Source organism: Onychostoma macrolepis, chromosome 05 (genome assembly GCF_012432095.1).
Source record: "Onychostoma macrolepis isolate SWU-2019 chromosome 05, ASM1243209v1, whole genome shotgun sequence".
NCBI lineage: Eukaryota > Metazoa > Chordata > Actinopteri > Cypriniformes > Cyprinidae > Onychostoma > Onychostoma macrolepis.
Genome location: NC_081159.1, coordinates 18,490,328 through 18,505,398, shown reverse-complemented (window position 1 = coordinate 18,505,398; position 15,071 = coordinate 18,490,328). Strand labels below are relative to the sequence as shown.

At 39.0% G+C, this 15,071-nt stretch overlaps 1 protein-coding gene across 1 annotated transcript in view; it reads left to right on the top strand.

Moving 5' to 3' along the window:
- LOC131540970 (neuropeptide FF receptor 2) overlaps window positions 1-14,105 on the top strand; it is a 33,354-nt gene extending 19,249 nt beyond the window's left edge. Inside the window, 4 exon segments of the mRNA XM_058776411.1 lie at window positions 6,223-6,322; window positions 6,949-7,648; window positions 7,650-7,862; window positions 14,088-14,105. Of these exon segments, the coding sequence (XP_058632394.1) occupies window positions 6,223-6,322; window positions 6,949-7,648; window positions 7,650-7,862; window positions 14,088-14,105 (1,031 nt within the window).
- The last annotated feature ends 966 nt before the right edge of the window (window positions 14,106-15,071 follow it).

The following is a 15,071-nucleotide window of genomic DNA, read 5'->3' as shown; positions in this document are numbered from 1 at the left end:
GGTAAATATCATCAAAGAAGGCTGTGAAAATGAATCTGCATTGTTAATCCTTTTGATCTTTTATTAAAAAAATTCACAAAAATCTAATCTTTCATTGGATAATAAGAATTTAAAACGGGGGGAAATATAATTATGAAATAAATGGTTTTTCTCAAATACACGTTGGACACAATTATTTGCACCCCTAAAAATTCTTATGAGTAAAATATCTCTGAAGTATATTCCCATTCATATTCACAATTTTGAGCACCCCAGGGTGATTATGAACATGAAATTCAAAAAAATATAAATAGGAGGGAAAACAAAGCTCAAATTCCCTTAATCATCCATCACAATGAGAAAAACCATAGAATATATTTCTGATGTGCAGCAAAAGATAATTGCTTCACAGTTCAAAAATTAGTGAAGTGGCTTTAAGAAAGAGCTAGAGCAGTGAAAATTCCAAAAACAAACTCCAGCATATTCAGTTATCAGACACGACTGGAACTTAAAATGGGATTGGCTTCTATGGTCAGATAAAACTAAAAAAAATAGCTTTTTAGTAGCAAACACTCAAGATGGGTTTGGTGAACACAGGGATAAAAAGTACTATGTGTACAATGAAATATACTGCTGTATTTTTGATGTTGTGGTATATTTCTGCTGGAGGTCCTGGACATCTTGTTTAGACACATGGCATCATGGATTCTATACCAACAGATAAAAAATAAATAAGTGACTGACTATGTTAGAAATCTTATAATGGGCCATGTTTGGATCTTCCAACCGTACAATAATCCAAACACAAACCTCAAAAACAACACAAAAATGGGTCACTGAGCACAAAACCAAGCTTCTGCTGGCCATTCCAGTCCTCTGACCTGAACCCTATAGAAAATGAGTGGGTGAACTGAAGAGAAGAAGCACCAACATGGAGCTGGGAATCTAAAGGGTCTGGAGTGATTCTGGATGAAGGAATGGTCTCTGATCTCTTGTCAGCTGTTCTCTAACCTCATCAGGCGTTATAGGAGAAAATTTAGAGCTGTTAACCTGGCAAATGGAGGTTTCAAAAAGTATTGAATAAAAGGGTGCCGTTAATTGAGGCCAATGTGTATTAGATAAAAACATTTGTTTCATAATGATATTTCCCCCCATTTTAAATTCTTATAATCCAATGAAAGGTTACATTTTTGTGAATCTTTTAAATAAAAGATCAAAAGGATTAACAATGCAGATTCATTTTCACAGCCGCCTTTGATCATATTTACCAAGGGTGCCAATATTTTGAGCCATGACTGTATATGTTTTATCTTCTTATCTTCCTGTGGTTTTATTTTATGTATGGCCTCGTATTTGCCATCCTATTTTGCAATAATTGTTCCGAACCTGAGACCTGTTGTTGTTGTTAACTGTGCTTTAAACTGACCTTCACCTTTTCATTCATTCACTTGAGTTCATATAGCTTGATGACTGACATTAAGTGCCATGAACAGATCCTCTGCTAGCTCATGAATCACATCAGACTATTACAAAGACAAAGACAGTCAAAATATCTTGTTTTCTTTTCTTAGCTTAATTATGAGTTGAGGCTGTCCTGGCCTTCGAGGTCACAAGTAATAGCAGATGAAGACACAAGGACAGATACACATTTGTAAGGTCCCCCATGCAATCTAGAAAACTGCAGCATACACTGTATCATGAAACAAATTCAAAGATACAGAGTAAATGGATTTGTGATCTCAAAGGAATGGCCATCACCCTCAGTTCAGCTCTATATGTAAATTGAAAGTGAAAAACACAAAGATGTCTTCAAAAACCCCCTGTGGGTCTTCACATTTTTAATGTTGTTTACATGTCTGTCTGGTGTTTTTAATGTGAAAAACCATGTGCAAATTCATTCATACAGAATTTTCTCTTTAAAATGGCGGTGTACCAAAATTTGTCTCAGAAATGCAGTTTGAAACCGCCCGTTTCCTACGTCACAAACAATCCTGTCAACATGCGGGGTGGGGGAAAAGGTTTCTATTTACAATGTGTTTTTGAAAATAGTCATTTTGATGATCAAAGATTTAAGGGATAAAATGATTTACTGCAGGGGATGGTGTCAGTTGCAAAATAAATTGCTGTGGTTGGTTGATCAGCATCTATGTATGTTCAATAATATGGAAATAAAACAAACTAATAATAAATAAATAATTGGCACATCAAGTAATTTATAAAATATTAACTCTGACAGAGTAGCTTACTTAGACCCTTTTTGACAGTAAACGGTTCAGTAAGTTTGCACTAGCTTGGATTTCACCACTGCAAGATGACAGGATTCTGGCTGCAGGCGAATGGATCTTCCGAAGTTCATGCAGACTTCAGACAAAGCACTTCACGGAGCTGAAATGGTACAAACAGCAGCTGTGCATCTTTCAAAGAGAACATTGTGCAATGCTACAAAGAGCTCCTGCTGAGTTAGTGTTACACAACAAACATCCCAACCTTCCTCACAGTAAAAGTCTGACGTATCTAATACAGACCTAACAGACTTACAAAAAATTAAACTGTAGGCTGAATGCCACCAAAATTAATCTCAGACTCTGAAAGTATTTTACAGACAGACAAAGTTTACCCATTACTCTTCATTCCCCCTCATCAAAATCCTTAACCACATGAACTTTGTAACAATCTGTTGGTTGCAGTGCAACCAAGACTTTGTTTCCAATAGTACTTGTTGGATGTTTATTTATAAATGTTAACATTATGATAATCTCATTTAGTCCTTCAATGTGACATTAGACTTGACATTAGACTACGTAGATTACTGAATAATTGATGTTATATAATTTTCATGTTGTGGAGCAGAGCGACACAGTAAAGAACATACAACTCAAATGCATTATAGATTTGCATCTTTTATTATAATTGAACAACACACGAAAAAGAGTGGTAATATTCACACCAACAACACAATCGCAAAAAGTAATTTTTTTAACACTGTTTTATCAGACTGTTTTTGCCCTGCCAACGTAATCTGTTCCAAGTGAACCACAGCAAAATCAAGTATTTCTGACTGAATCAAGGCTGCGTTCCAATCTACCCTAACTGGTCTGTAACGTGAACATGCCAGCATGACATAATAATAGCTATGGGATATTTCCTTCACTGACTATGATCCTTATAAGAATCAGAAGTGACATGTTCCTATGTCCATTATGATTAAGATGGAGAAAATATTCCTTTTAAAGCTTTTGCTCTTATTCCCAGAACACCACAATGTTCTCTCTCTCTCTCTCTCTCTCGCTCTCGCTCTCTCGCTCTCTCGCTCTCTCTCTCTCTCTCTCTATATATACAGTGGGTACGGAAAGTATTCAGACCCCCTTACATTTTTCACTCTTTGTTATATTGCAGCCATTTGCTAAAATCATTTAAGTAAATTTTTTTCCTCATTAATGTACACACAGCACCCCATATTGACAGAAAAACACAGAATTGTTGACATTTTTGCAGATTTATTAAAAAAGAAAAACTGAAATATCACATGGTCCTAAGTATTCAGACCCTTTGCTGTGACACTCATATATTTAACTCAGGTGCTGTCCATTTCTTCTGATCATCCTTGAGATGGTTATACACCTTCATTTGAGTCCAGCTGTGTTTGATTATACTGATTGGACTTGATTAGGAAAGCCACACACCTGTCTATTGAAGACCTTACAGCTCACAGTGCATGTCAGAGCAAATGAGAATCATGAGGTCAAAGGAACTGCCTGAAGAGCTCAGAGACAGAATTGTGGCAAGGCACAGATCTGGCCAAGGTTACAAAAAAATTTTTTGCTGCACAGTGGCCTCCATAATCCTTAAATGGAAGACGTTTGGGACGACCAGAAGCCTTCCTAGAGCTGGCCGTCCGGCCAAACTGAGCTATCGGGGGAGAAGAGCCTTGGTGAGAGAGGTAAAGAAGAACCCAAAGATCACTGTGGCTGAGCTCCAGAGATGCAGTCTGAAGATGGGAGAAAGTTGTAGAAAGTCAACCATCACTGCAGCCCTCCACCAGTTGGGGCTTTATGGCAGAGTGGACCGACGGAAGCCTCTCCTCAGTGCAGGACACATGAAAGCCCGCATGGAGTTTGCTAAAAATCACCTGAAGGACTCCTAGATGGTGAGAAATAAGATTCTCTGGTCTGATGAGACCAAGATAGAACTTTTTGGCCTTAATTCTAAGCGGTATGTGTGGAGAAAACCAGGCACTGCTCATCACCTGTCCAATACAGTCCCAACAGTGAAGCATGAAGGTGGCAGCATCATGCTGTGGGGGTGTTTTTCAGCTGCAGGGACAGGACGACTGGTTGCAATCGAGGGAAAGATGAATGCGGCCAAGTACAGGGATATTCTGGACGAAAACCTTCTCCAGAGTGCTCAGGACCTCAGACTGGGCCGAAGGTTTACCTTCCAACAAGACAATGACCCTAAGCACACAGCTAAAACAACGAAGGAGTGGCTTCACAACAACTCCGTGACTGTTCTTGAATGGCCCAGCCAGAGCCCTGACTTAAACCCAATTGAGCATCTCTGGAGAGACCTAAAAATGGCTGTCCACCAACATTTACCATCCAACCTGACAGAACTGGAGAGGATCTGCAAGGAGGAATGGCAGAGGATCCCCAAATCCAGGTGTGAAAAACTTGTTGCATCTTTCCCAAAAAGACTCATGGCTGTATTAGATCAAAAGGGTGCTTCTACTAAATACTGAGCAAAGGGTCTGAATACTTAGGACCATGTGATATTTCAGTTTTTCTTTTTTAATAAATCTGCAAAAATGTCAACAATTCTGTGTTTTTCTGTCAATATAGGGTGCTCTGTGTACATTGAGGAAAAAAAAAAAATTAACTTAAATAATTTTAGCAAATGGCTGCAATATAACAAAGAGTGAAAAATTTAAGGGGGTCTGAATACTTTCCGTACCCACTGTATATATATATATATATATATATATTAGTGCTATCAAATGATTAATCGTGATTAATTGCATCCAAAATAAAAGTTTTTGTTTACATAATATATATGTGTACTGTGTATATTTATTATGTATATATAAATACATACACATGCATGTATATATTTACAAAAAATATGTTATGTTTATATTTTAAATATATTTATATATAATATAAATTATATGATTATAAATATATACATAAATACATGTAAATATTTTCATATGTGTGTGTGTATTTATACATAATAAATGTGCACAGTACACACTCATATATTATGTAAACAAAACCTTTTATTTTGGATGCGATTAATCGTTTGACAGCACTAATATATATATAGAGAGAGAGAGAAGAGTGATGTACAGCCATTTTTTTATATTTGAAGTTAGATTAATATACAGTTAAGCCTTTCTGGATCTGCATTGTTTTTAGTTCTCTGTATAAGAAAAGTGAACCTTTAATACTGAATGACCCCTGACATTCTCTGTCTATATATTTGTTAGCTCCCGTTTCTCTCATTAATTCTTTCGTTAGCTGTCTTACTGTCTCCTACTTCCTCTGTTCTTCAGACTCATTTTCTCATACTCCATCTGTATTTTAAAAACTCTTCATCAGTCACATCATTATTCATACCCACACATCGACCAGCTGCTGCACAATATCTCCAAATTTAATCAGCCTCTTAAAAGGATCTTCTGGGTTTACTCTCTCGCAAGAGGTGAACAAAAACAATAGGTCCCCAAGTGACTGAGCTCTGTTCTTCTCATCAGTTTCCTCTATAATCCCCTCAGCTAACACCACTCAGCACACAAAAAGTGCCAGCCCCACTTTGTAAGCTGAAAGAGTCAAGGGAATGTGTTAAAGTGGTGTCAATAAGTGAAAAAGAGAATAAGTGAGAGAGAAAACCAAATGGGAGAGAGAGAAAAGTCGAGATCAAAAAGTGCACATTGTGAAGTCTGTCTGTCAAGCTGCATTAACTGTAAATAAAACTGAGGAAGAAAGCAAGTAGGAAACAAAAATATACTACAGTATTGTATGTACGCAGTGACTGTCTTGCATAGAGAGTGAATTGAAAAAATGAACAAGAAAAGTATTTAAAGGTGGGCTAAATAGCTAAATTATTTAATTTCAATACAGATGCTTGTAAATGATGTCACAATTTGGGAATGATGGTCTAAATTATTATATGAAAAGTGAATGGTTCCTTAAGATATATATGTAATTTCTGCCCTGTTGTTCACATTTCACTTTTCTTCTGCAGGCTGGCCTTTTGGCAGTTTGGTGTGTAAGTTGAGTGGGATGGTGCAGGGAATATCTGTATCTGCCTCTGTCTTCACACTAGTGGCCATTGCTGTTGACAGGTGAGCTAAAAAAACAAAAAACAAAAAGTCAATATATTTGTAGTTAATATAGTGTTATCGAAATATACATATTTTCTTGTGTGTTTTATGTATACTACCGCTCAATTTTTGGGGTCTGTAAGATTTAAAATATTTTTAAAAGAAGTCTCTTGTGCTCATCAAAGCTGCATTTATTTGATCAAAATACTGCAAAAACAGTACTGTAAAATGTTATTGCAATTTAAACTAACAGTTTAAATGCCATTTATACCTGTGATGGCAAAGCTGAATTACTCTAGTCTTCAGTGTTACATGATCCTTCAGAAATCATCAAAAATCTGATTTGCTACATTTGTACAATTTGAAAAATGACATTTATATGAATAATAATAAATTCCTATCTTTTTTTTTTGACCCCAAACTTGAATGGTAGTGTACATTTAAAATTTAAATGTTTTAATTATTTAAATTATTATCTTCAGGTTTATATTTATTGTACATTTTTCCTTAAAACACTTTCTTGAAACACATATTTTCTGTTTCTGTCTCAATCTCCTCTGCTCCATTTTCTGTCACCCGTCTCTTTTCCTCTCTCATTTTAATTTCTTTCCTCACACTCTCTTCCTTGTTTTGTATTAATGTGTCAGATTCCGCTGCATTGTCTATCCCTTCAAACAGAAGCTCACTATCTCCACCTCCACCCTCATCATCGTCATCATCTGGGTTCTGGCCATCTCCATCATGTGTCCGTCTGGTGTCATGCTACAGGTCACGAAAGAGCACAGAGTCTCCATCTTGCTAAGCGATGGCAACACCACACAACCCTTCTACTGGTGCCGTGAAAACTGGCCAAACCAGGAGATGCGCAAGATTTACACCACAGTACTCTTTGCTAACATTTATTTGGCACCTCTGACCCTAATTGTCATCATGTACGCCCGGATTGGAATCACGCTCTTCAAAACATCCATGCCTCTCCCTGTAAGCCAAGTTGGGACCTCAGGCTCCGGTTCTAGCTTTGGGAAAAACAGCAGATATGAAAGTCGTCAGCTGGTGTCCCGGAAAAAGAAGCGGGTCATTAAAATGTTGCTAGTGGTGGCCCTGCTCTTCATTCTGTCATGGTTGCCGTTGTGGGCACTCATGATGCTGAGTGACTACGCAAGCCTGAGTGAGCGTCAGCATCGCATTATTAACATCTATTTTTATCCTCTGGCCCACTGGCTAGCGTTCTTTAACAGCAGCGTCAATCCCATAGTCTATGGGTTTTTCAATGAGAACTTTCGCAAAGGTTTCAAGGCAGCCTTTAAGCTTCAGCTCTGCTCAGCCCATTCGGGCAAGAGGAGGAGCTTACTCTCACCGTTTGCAGGGGAACGCTGTATTACCTGCCAACTTGCCCCTGACCAAGGAGCCTGCACTGGAGGCTGGAGGTCCGAGACCAGGACAGGTGCTTATCCAAGAGCTGGTGTCGGTGGGCAGTGGGAAGGGTCTAGGGGAAAGAAGCCAGTCATCAGGCAAGGAAAACGTGAAAGAACAGGATCTGATCATGGAAGATCTGGAGAAGGTTTGTGTTTGTTAGAGAATACTGTCCTTGATATACTTGATATGATTTACTTTTACACTTATGTAAGATTTTTTGATGTATTTTTTTAATTGAGAAGAAGTGACAGTAAATACATTTATAATGTTTTAAGTTCTCTATTTTAAATGAACGCTGTTTGTTTTAACTTTCTGTTCATCAACGAATCCTGAAAAAACAAAACAAAACAAAAAAAACATGGTTTCCACAAAAATATTAAGCAGCAAAACAATTTTCATCCAAATCAGCATCATGGGACACTGAAGATCTCAGAAATGGAAAACAGAAAACATTTTGAAATATTAATACAATTTTAAATACAACTTTTTAATGAAGTTTTTTTCATTTTTTGTATCATATATAGGTGCATCTCAATAAATTAGAATGTCGTGAAAAAGTTCATTTTTTCTTGTAAGTTATTTCAAAAAGTGAAACTTTCATATATTTTAGGTTCATTGCATGTAAAGTAAAACATTTCAAAAGTTTTTTTGTTTTAATTTTGATGATTAGAGCTTACAGCTCATGAAAGTCAAAAATCAGTATCTCAAAATATTAGAATATTTACATTTGAGTCTCAGTTAATGACCATCCCTACAGTATAAATTCCGGGTATCTCTTGTTCTTTGAAACCACAATAATGGAGAAGACTGATGATTTGGCAATGGTCCAGAAGACGAACATTGACGCCCTCCACAAAGAGGGTAAGTCACAGAGGTCATTACTGAAAGGTGTGGCTGTTTACAGAGTGCTGTATCAAAGCATATTAAATGCAAAGTTGACTGGAAGGAAGAATTTGGGTAGGAAAAGGTGCACAAGCAACAGGGATGACTGCAAGCTTGAGAATACTGTCAAGCAAAGCCAATTCAAACACTTGTGAGAGCTTCACAAGGAGAGAACTGAAGCTGGAGTCAGTGCATCAAGAGTCACCACGCTCAGATGTCTTCAGGAAAAGGGCTACCAAGCCACTTCTGAACCAGAGACAACGTCAGAAGCGTCTTACCTGGGCTGTGGAGAAAAATAACTGGACTGTTGCTCAGTGGTCCAAAGTCCTCTTTTCAGATGAAAGTAAATTTTGCATTTCATTTGGAAATCAAGGTCCCAGAGTCTGGAGGAAGAGTGGAGAGGCATAGAATCCATGTTGTTTGAAGTCCAGTGTGAAGTTTCCACAGTCAGTGATGATTTGGGCTGCCATGTCATCTGCTGGTGTTGGTCCACTGTGTTTTCTGAAGTCCACAGTCAACGCAGCCATCTACCAGGAGATTTTAGAGCACTTCATGCTTCCTTCTGCTGACAAGCTTTATGGAGATGCTGATTTCATTTTCCAGCAGGACTTGGCACCTGCCCACACTGCCAAAGGTACCAAAAGCTGGTTCAGTGACCATGGTGTTACTGTGCTTGATTGGCCAGCAAACTCACCAGACCTGAACCCCATAGAGAACCTCTATTGTCAAGAGGAAGATGAGAGACACCAGACCCAACAATGCAGATGACCTGAAGGCTGCTATCAAAGCAACCTGGGCTTCCATACCACCTCAGCAGTGCCACAAACTGATCACCTCCATGCCACGCTGAATTGAGGCAGTAATTAAAGCAAAAGGAGCCCCTACCAAGTATTGAGTACATATACAGTAAATGAACATACTTTCCAGAAGGCCAACAATTCACTAAAAATATTTTTTTTATTGGTCTTATGAAGTATTCTAATTGGTTGAGATAGTGAATTGGTGGGTGTTTGTTCAATGTGAGCCAAAATCATCACAATTAAAAGAACCAAAGACTTAAACTACTTCAGTCTGTGTGCACTGAATTTATTTAATACACAAGTTTCACAATTTGAGTTGAATTACTGAAATAAAGAAACTTTTCCACGACATTCTAATTTATTGAGATGCACCTGTAAATGCAGATTTAGTGAGCATAAGACATTACATTTTTTATAAACCTAAACCTTAGCTTATATAAAATACAGAATTTATATAATGGGATATAATGAGAAATACTGATCTCATAAAATGACCTGATTCAACAGGATTTGTGCATTGCAAATTCCAAAATCCACATCATTAAACTGGCAAATAAAAAATATCCTTGAGCAGTTTACCATTACAACAGATGCTTTAGGAACTAAACATCATTTTTTTATTGGCAGCCAAGGCAATTTTACAGATGTTCTTCACTAAATTGTAATTTTCACCCTCCATCTCCTTTTGGCATCAGCAGATTTTTCTAGTCCCTCTTTGGTCTATTTTTATTAACCTTCTATGGTACGCAATATGATATCAACGAGGAAAAAATTATTTGTGATGTTTTTCCTGCTTAAAATTGGACACTATCAACAATATCAATAAACATTTTCATTATTTTATTTATTCATTATTATTTTTTTTTTTTAAGTTTGTTGCCTCAAGGCAACATTTTACCACAACGACAAATGTAAACATTTGACATTTTCATGCATAAAAAATAAATATATTTATTTTTAACATCATTTTCTTTAACCAAATACTTGAACAGTTAGTTTTATCTAGTTTTTAATGTATTGCATATCTCATATTTAATAAAATGCAATTTCATATCCAGCTGTTGCTCTCAGGCAACATTGTAGCATCATGGATCACAAGTATAACCAAACCATCATTTCAGTTATCATATCAAAACATTACAATCTAATGGCAGAGTTGTTTCAAGATAAAAAATTCAAAATCAGCATAACCTTAACCTAATATGCACCTTATCCATACAAGCATGCACATACACACAAGCACATGCATGTAAATTCTCCTTCCTCACTAATGACACCTCACTGATTGTGAAAGCTGAGAAAGCAACTCCTCTCAATAGAAAAATCATAATATGTGCAGATATAGTATCTGGATTACTATTTTTACAAATGCATTAAAAATTTTGCAAAAATGCAAATACATTTAGATCATTCTTACTCTTTTACCCCCCCCCCCATCCGAGAAAAACAAACAGCCATGTTTTACTATAACAATATACAGTGGGGCAAAAAAGTATTTAGTCAGCCACCAATTGTGCAAGTTCTCCCACTTAAAAAGATGAGAGAGGCCTGTAATTTTCATCATAGGTATACCTCAACTATGAGAGACAAAATGAGAAAAAAAATCCAGAAAATCACATTGTAGGATTTTTAAAGAATTAATTGGTAAATTCCTCGGTAAAATAACTATTTGGTCACCTACAAACAAGCAAGATTTCTGGCACTCACAGACCTGTAACTTCTTCTTTAAGAGGCTCCTTTGTCCTCCACTTGTTACCTGTATTAATGGCATCTGTTTGAACTCGTTATCAGTATAAAAGACACCTGTCCACAACCTCAAACAGTCCAACTCCAAACTCCACCATGGCCAAGACCAAAGAGCTGTCAAAGGACACCAGAAATAAAATTGTAGACCTGCACCAGGCTGGGAAGACTGAATCTGCAATAGGTAATGTGACGGATCAGTGGCCCTCCCCCTCATTATCATCACCACCCCGTCCCTTATTCGCCGCCCTTCACCAGGCTCCCGACTGGAGTGGGTGGATGAGAGGAGGGGCGTGGGATCAACGCGGGCTGGCGGCGTGTGATGAGGCACAGCTGGACTGAATGAAGCCTCATCACCGCCGCTGTTAAATGCCCAGCGCCTCTCCTCGAGAGACCGGTCTCTTCCCCGTGCATGCACGCTGGTGTCCTCGTGGGTCCAGGAAGGGTGCGTGAGGACATCGCGCCACCAAGACGTGAGCTGGACGAACCCGCGGTCCGGACGAAAGCCGCACCCGTATTACGGCCGTCGGACCAGGATGTCGGGCCGCATAAGTCCTGCCAAAGGCCGTGGACGACGTGTAAGAGCCGCCGCTGTGATGAAGCCGCCGCCTCGCGCCCGGACCCGAGTGGGAGCGCGTGCGGCCGCCGGACTCCGCCCCTTCCCTGGACCCTTCCCCTTTTGGAACACTGCCCTCTTGCACAAGCCCCGCAGCACGACGAGGACACCAGACCCCCCTGTTTATTTTGGACACTTCTTTCCCTGGACACTTTATTTTGTCAATTTTGTTAATAAAAAGCCTCTCCGAGGCCTGACGCCACACCCACTGTGTCTGTCGTTGGCTCCTCCCGTCACAGTAAGCAGCTTGGTGTGAAGAAATCAACTGTGGGAGCAATTATTAGAAAATAGAAGACATACAAGACCACTGATAATCTCCCTCGATCTGGGGATCCACGCAAGATCTCACCCCGTGGGGTCAAAATGGTCACAAGAACTGTGAGCAAAAATCCCAGAACCACACGGGGGGACCTAGTGAATGACCTGCAGAGAGCTGGGACCAAAGTAACAAAGGCTACCATCAGTAACACACTGCGCCGCCAGGGACTCAAATCCTGCAGTGCCAGACGTGTCCCCCTGCTTAAGCCAGTACATGTCTGAAGTTTGCTAGAGAGCATTTGGATGATCCAGAAGAGGATTGGGAGAATGTCATATGGTCAGATGAAACCAAAATAGAACTTTTTGGTAAAAACTCAACTTGTCGTGTTTGGAGGATAAAGAATGCTGAGTTGCATCCAAAGAACACCATACCTACTGTGAAGCATGGGGGTGGAAACATCATGCTTTGGGGCTGTTTTTCTGCAAAGGGACCAGGACGACTGATCCGTGTAAACGAAAGAATGAATGGGGCCATGTATCGTGAGATTTTGAGTGAAAACCTCCTTCCATCAGCAAGGGCATTGAAGATGAAACGTGGCTGGGTCTTTCAGCATGACAATGATCTCAAACACACCGCCCAGGCAACAAAGGAGTGGCTTCGTAAGAAGCATTTCAAGGTCCTGGAGTGGCCTAGCCAGTCTCCAGATCTCAACCCCATCGAAAATCTTTGGAGGGAGTTGAAAGTCTGTGTTGCCCAGCGACAGCCCCAAAACATTACTGCTCTAGAGGAGATCTGCATGGAGGAATGGGCCAAAATACCAACAACAGTGTGTGAAAACCTTGTGAAGACTTACAGAAAACGTTTGACCTCTGTCATTGCCAACAAAGGGTATATAACAAAGTATTGAGATGAAATTTTGTTATTGACCAAATACTTATTTTCCACCATAATTTGCAAATAAATTCTTTAAAAATCCTACAATGTGATTTTCTGGATTTTTTTTTCTCATTTTGTCTCTCATAGTTGAGGTATACCTATGATGAAAATTACAGGCCTCTCTCATCTTTTTAAGTGGGAGAACTTGCACAATTGGTGGCTGACTAAATACTTTTTTGCCCCACTGTAAGTGTAAGACAAGCTTATATTTCTCAATTGCACAAATCCTGCAACAGAAGATTTGAAAAACACAATTCTGCACAAAACAGTATTACAGTATAAAACAGTAAGTTATCAGAACTTAAATAAATATACTCTATATACATAATAAACACTCTGTGTTTATTTGGAACTCGACAATCAACAGATTTCCCATCCCCCAACACTGTCACTCACAACCAGAAGTCAAGACTAGACCAATTCGCCTCCACATAATCGTTTTTGTATTACCTATTTTTATTAGCCATTTCACACAATTCAGAAAAAACGAAAACGTGCAAATTATAGGCCTGTGTTTTAATGTTATGAATGAAATGTGCGTTATTTGGAAGAAAGTCAAGGTGTGACTGACTTTACCCCACTTGTCCCTCTAATGGAGCGGACAAGCCCTCCTTGTCCGCTCCATTTGGGAGAGGTGAACTGTCCCCCGCGGCCGCACCCGCACCCCCCTCCCCTTTCCACTTCTCACACAGCTTCTGTGCACGGTACCTTCTCAGCAAGCAGGGGCACCAATATGCCAATTTGCCAATTCCCCACACAGTTATATGATAGATAATAGAAAACCGCTTAGCGGCGCAGATGATTTTTATTTTTATTTTTTCAAGTGCTTGTGCCGCCCCCCACTTGTCATGAACCGGCTGCCCGGTTCGCCCATGCCTAAAACTGCCACTGGTCATGTGATCAGTTTTTTGCATTTTCATTGATTAGTGTTTGAGTTCTACTACCCTGAGACAGCATTTATCAATTAAATTGGTGTCTCATTTTATTAAAAAACCCTAAAATAAAGTATGTTGCCTGGAGGCAATACGGTAAAGAAGGTTTCAGTGACACTGCATTTAAATCATTCTTCAGAGAACATTCAGGGTATTATAGATGGTATAAATGTAACTATTGTTTGTCTTTCTTTCTTCACAGGTAATGTACGATCTATAGGTGCTTAATTATTTCATGGAACCCGGTCAAAGATACTGTGCGCTCAGATGCTCATGAAAGGCTGATTTTTCCCTTCTCTTTGACTGTTTTACTGCTGGAAGGACACCATGAGTTCATCTTTCATCTCTTTTCATCTCTTTCATCTTCTAGGCAAGTATGTGCTCTGCCTTTTCCTTCATGAAATTTCAAATTTTATGACAATAATTGTGCCAGACAGGCAGACTAAGCTGGAGGGGTTAAAATTCAGACATTGTGTGTGACAAACACAAAGAAGGCCATTTTGTGGACTTAGATTTGACCTAATAAGATGAGAAATGAAATGACATCTCACTGGCTGCCAAATTATGCCCGGTGTCATTTTTGGATGTATTAGCTGATTGCATTCACCCTGTTTAACCTGAAGAAATCACCCAGAGGTTTGTCAAAAATTACACTGAATTTCAAGGCCACAAGGCAACAACATGGATATTTCCATGGAAAAGGCTATGAGTCTAAGCCACATCTGACCGAAGTGCCGGAATAGGGGGAATTTGAGAGTGCTTTCTATTGCATCTCCTCTATCTGGATGGTAAAATGACTGCATTTTGTTCAAATGGCCTATTCAGTTTCTCAAGTTGTACAATGACTACTTTTTTTGATTCTTTCACTAACCAGCACTGAATGAATGTCAGCACCAAAACTTGCAGGTTTCTGGCTGGCGTGTTTACAGGGTGAATGTATTAGGCCTTCATCTCTGATTATTTAAATGAGGAGCATCATTACTATGAATCTATATTAGCATAAAATATCTCACTGTAACAGGAAGGGCATTTTGCCAGAGATTTTCAGAAACACTCAACAGTTTGTGCCCTGACATGGGGGACAGTGCCTGAGGACCTTTTCAGACTCTTGAATTCATTGTAAATGAGCTGCTGAACAGAAGAGCTGTGCCTTAAAAGAGGGCATTAGCGGTCAGAAACAATGAGA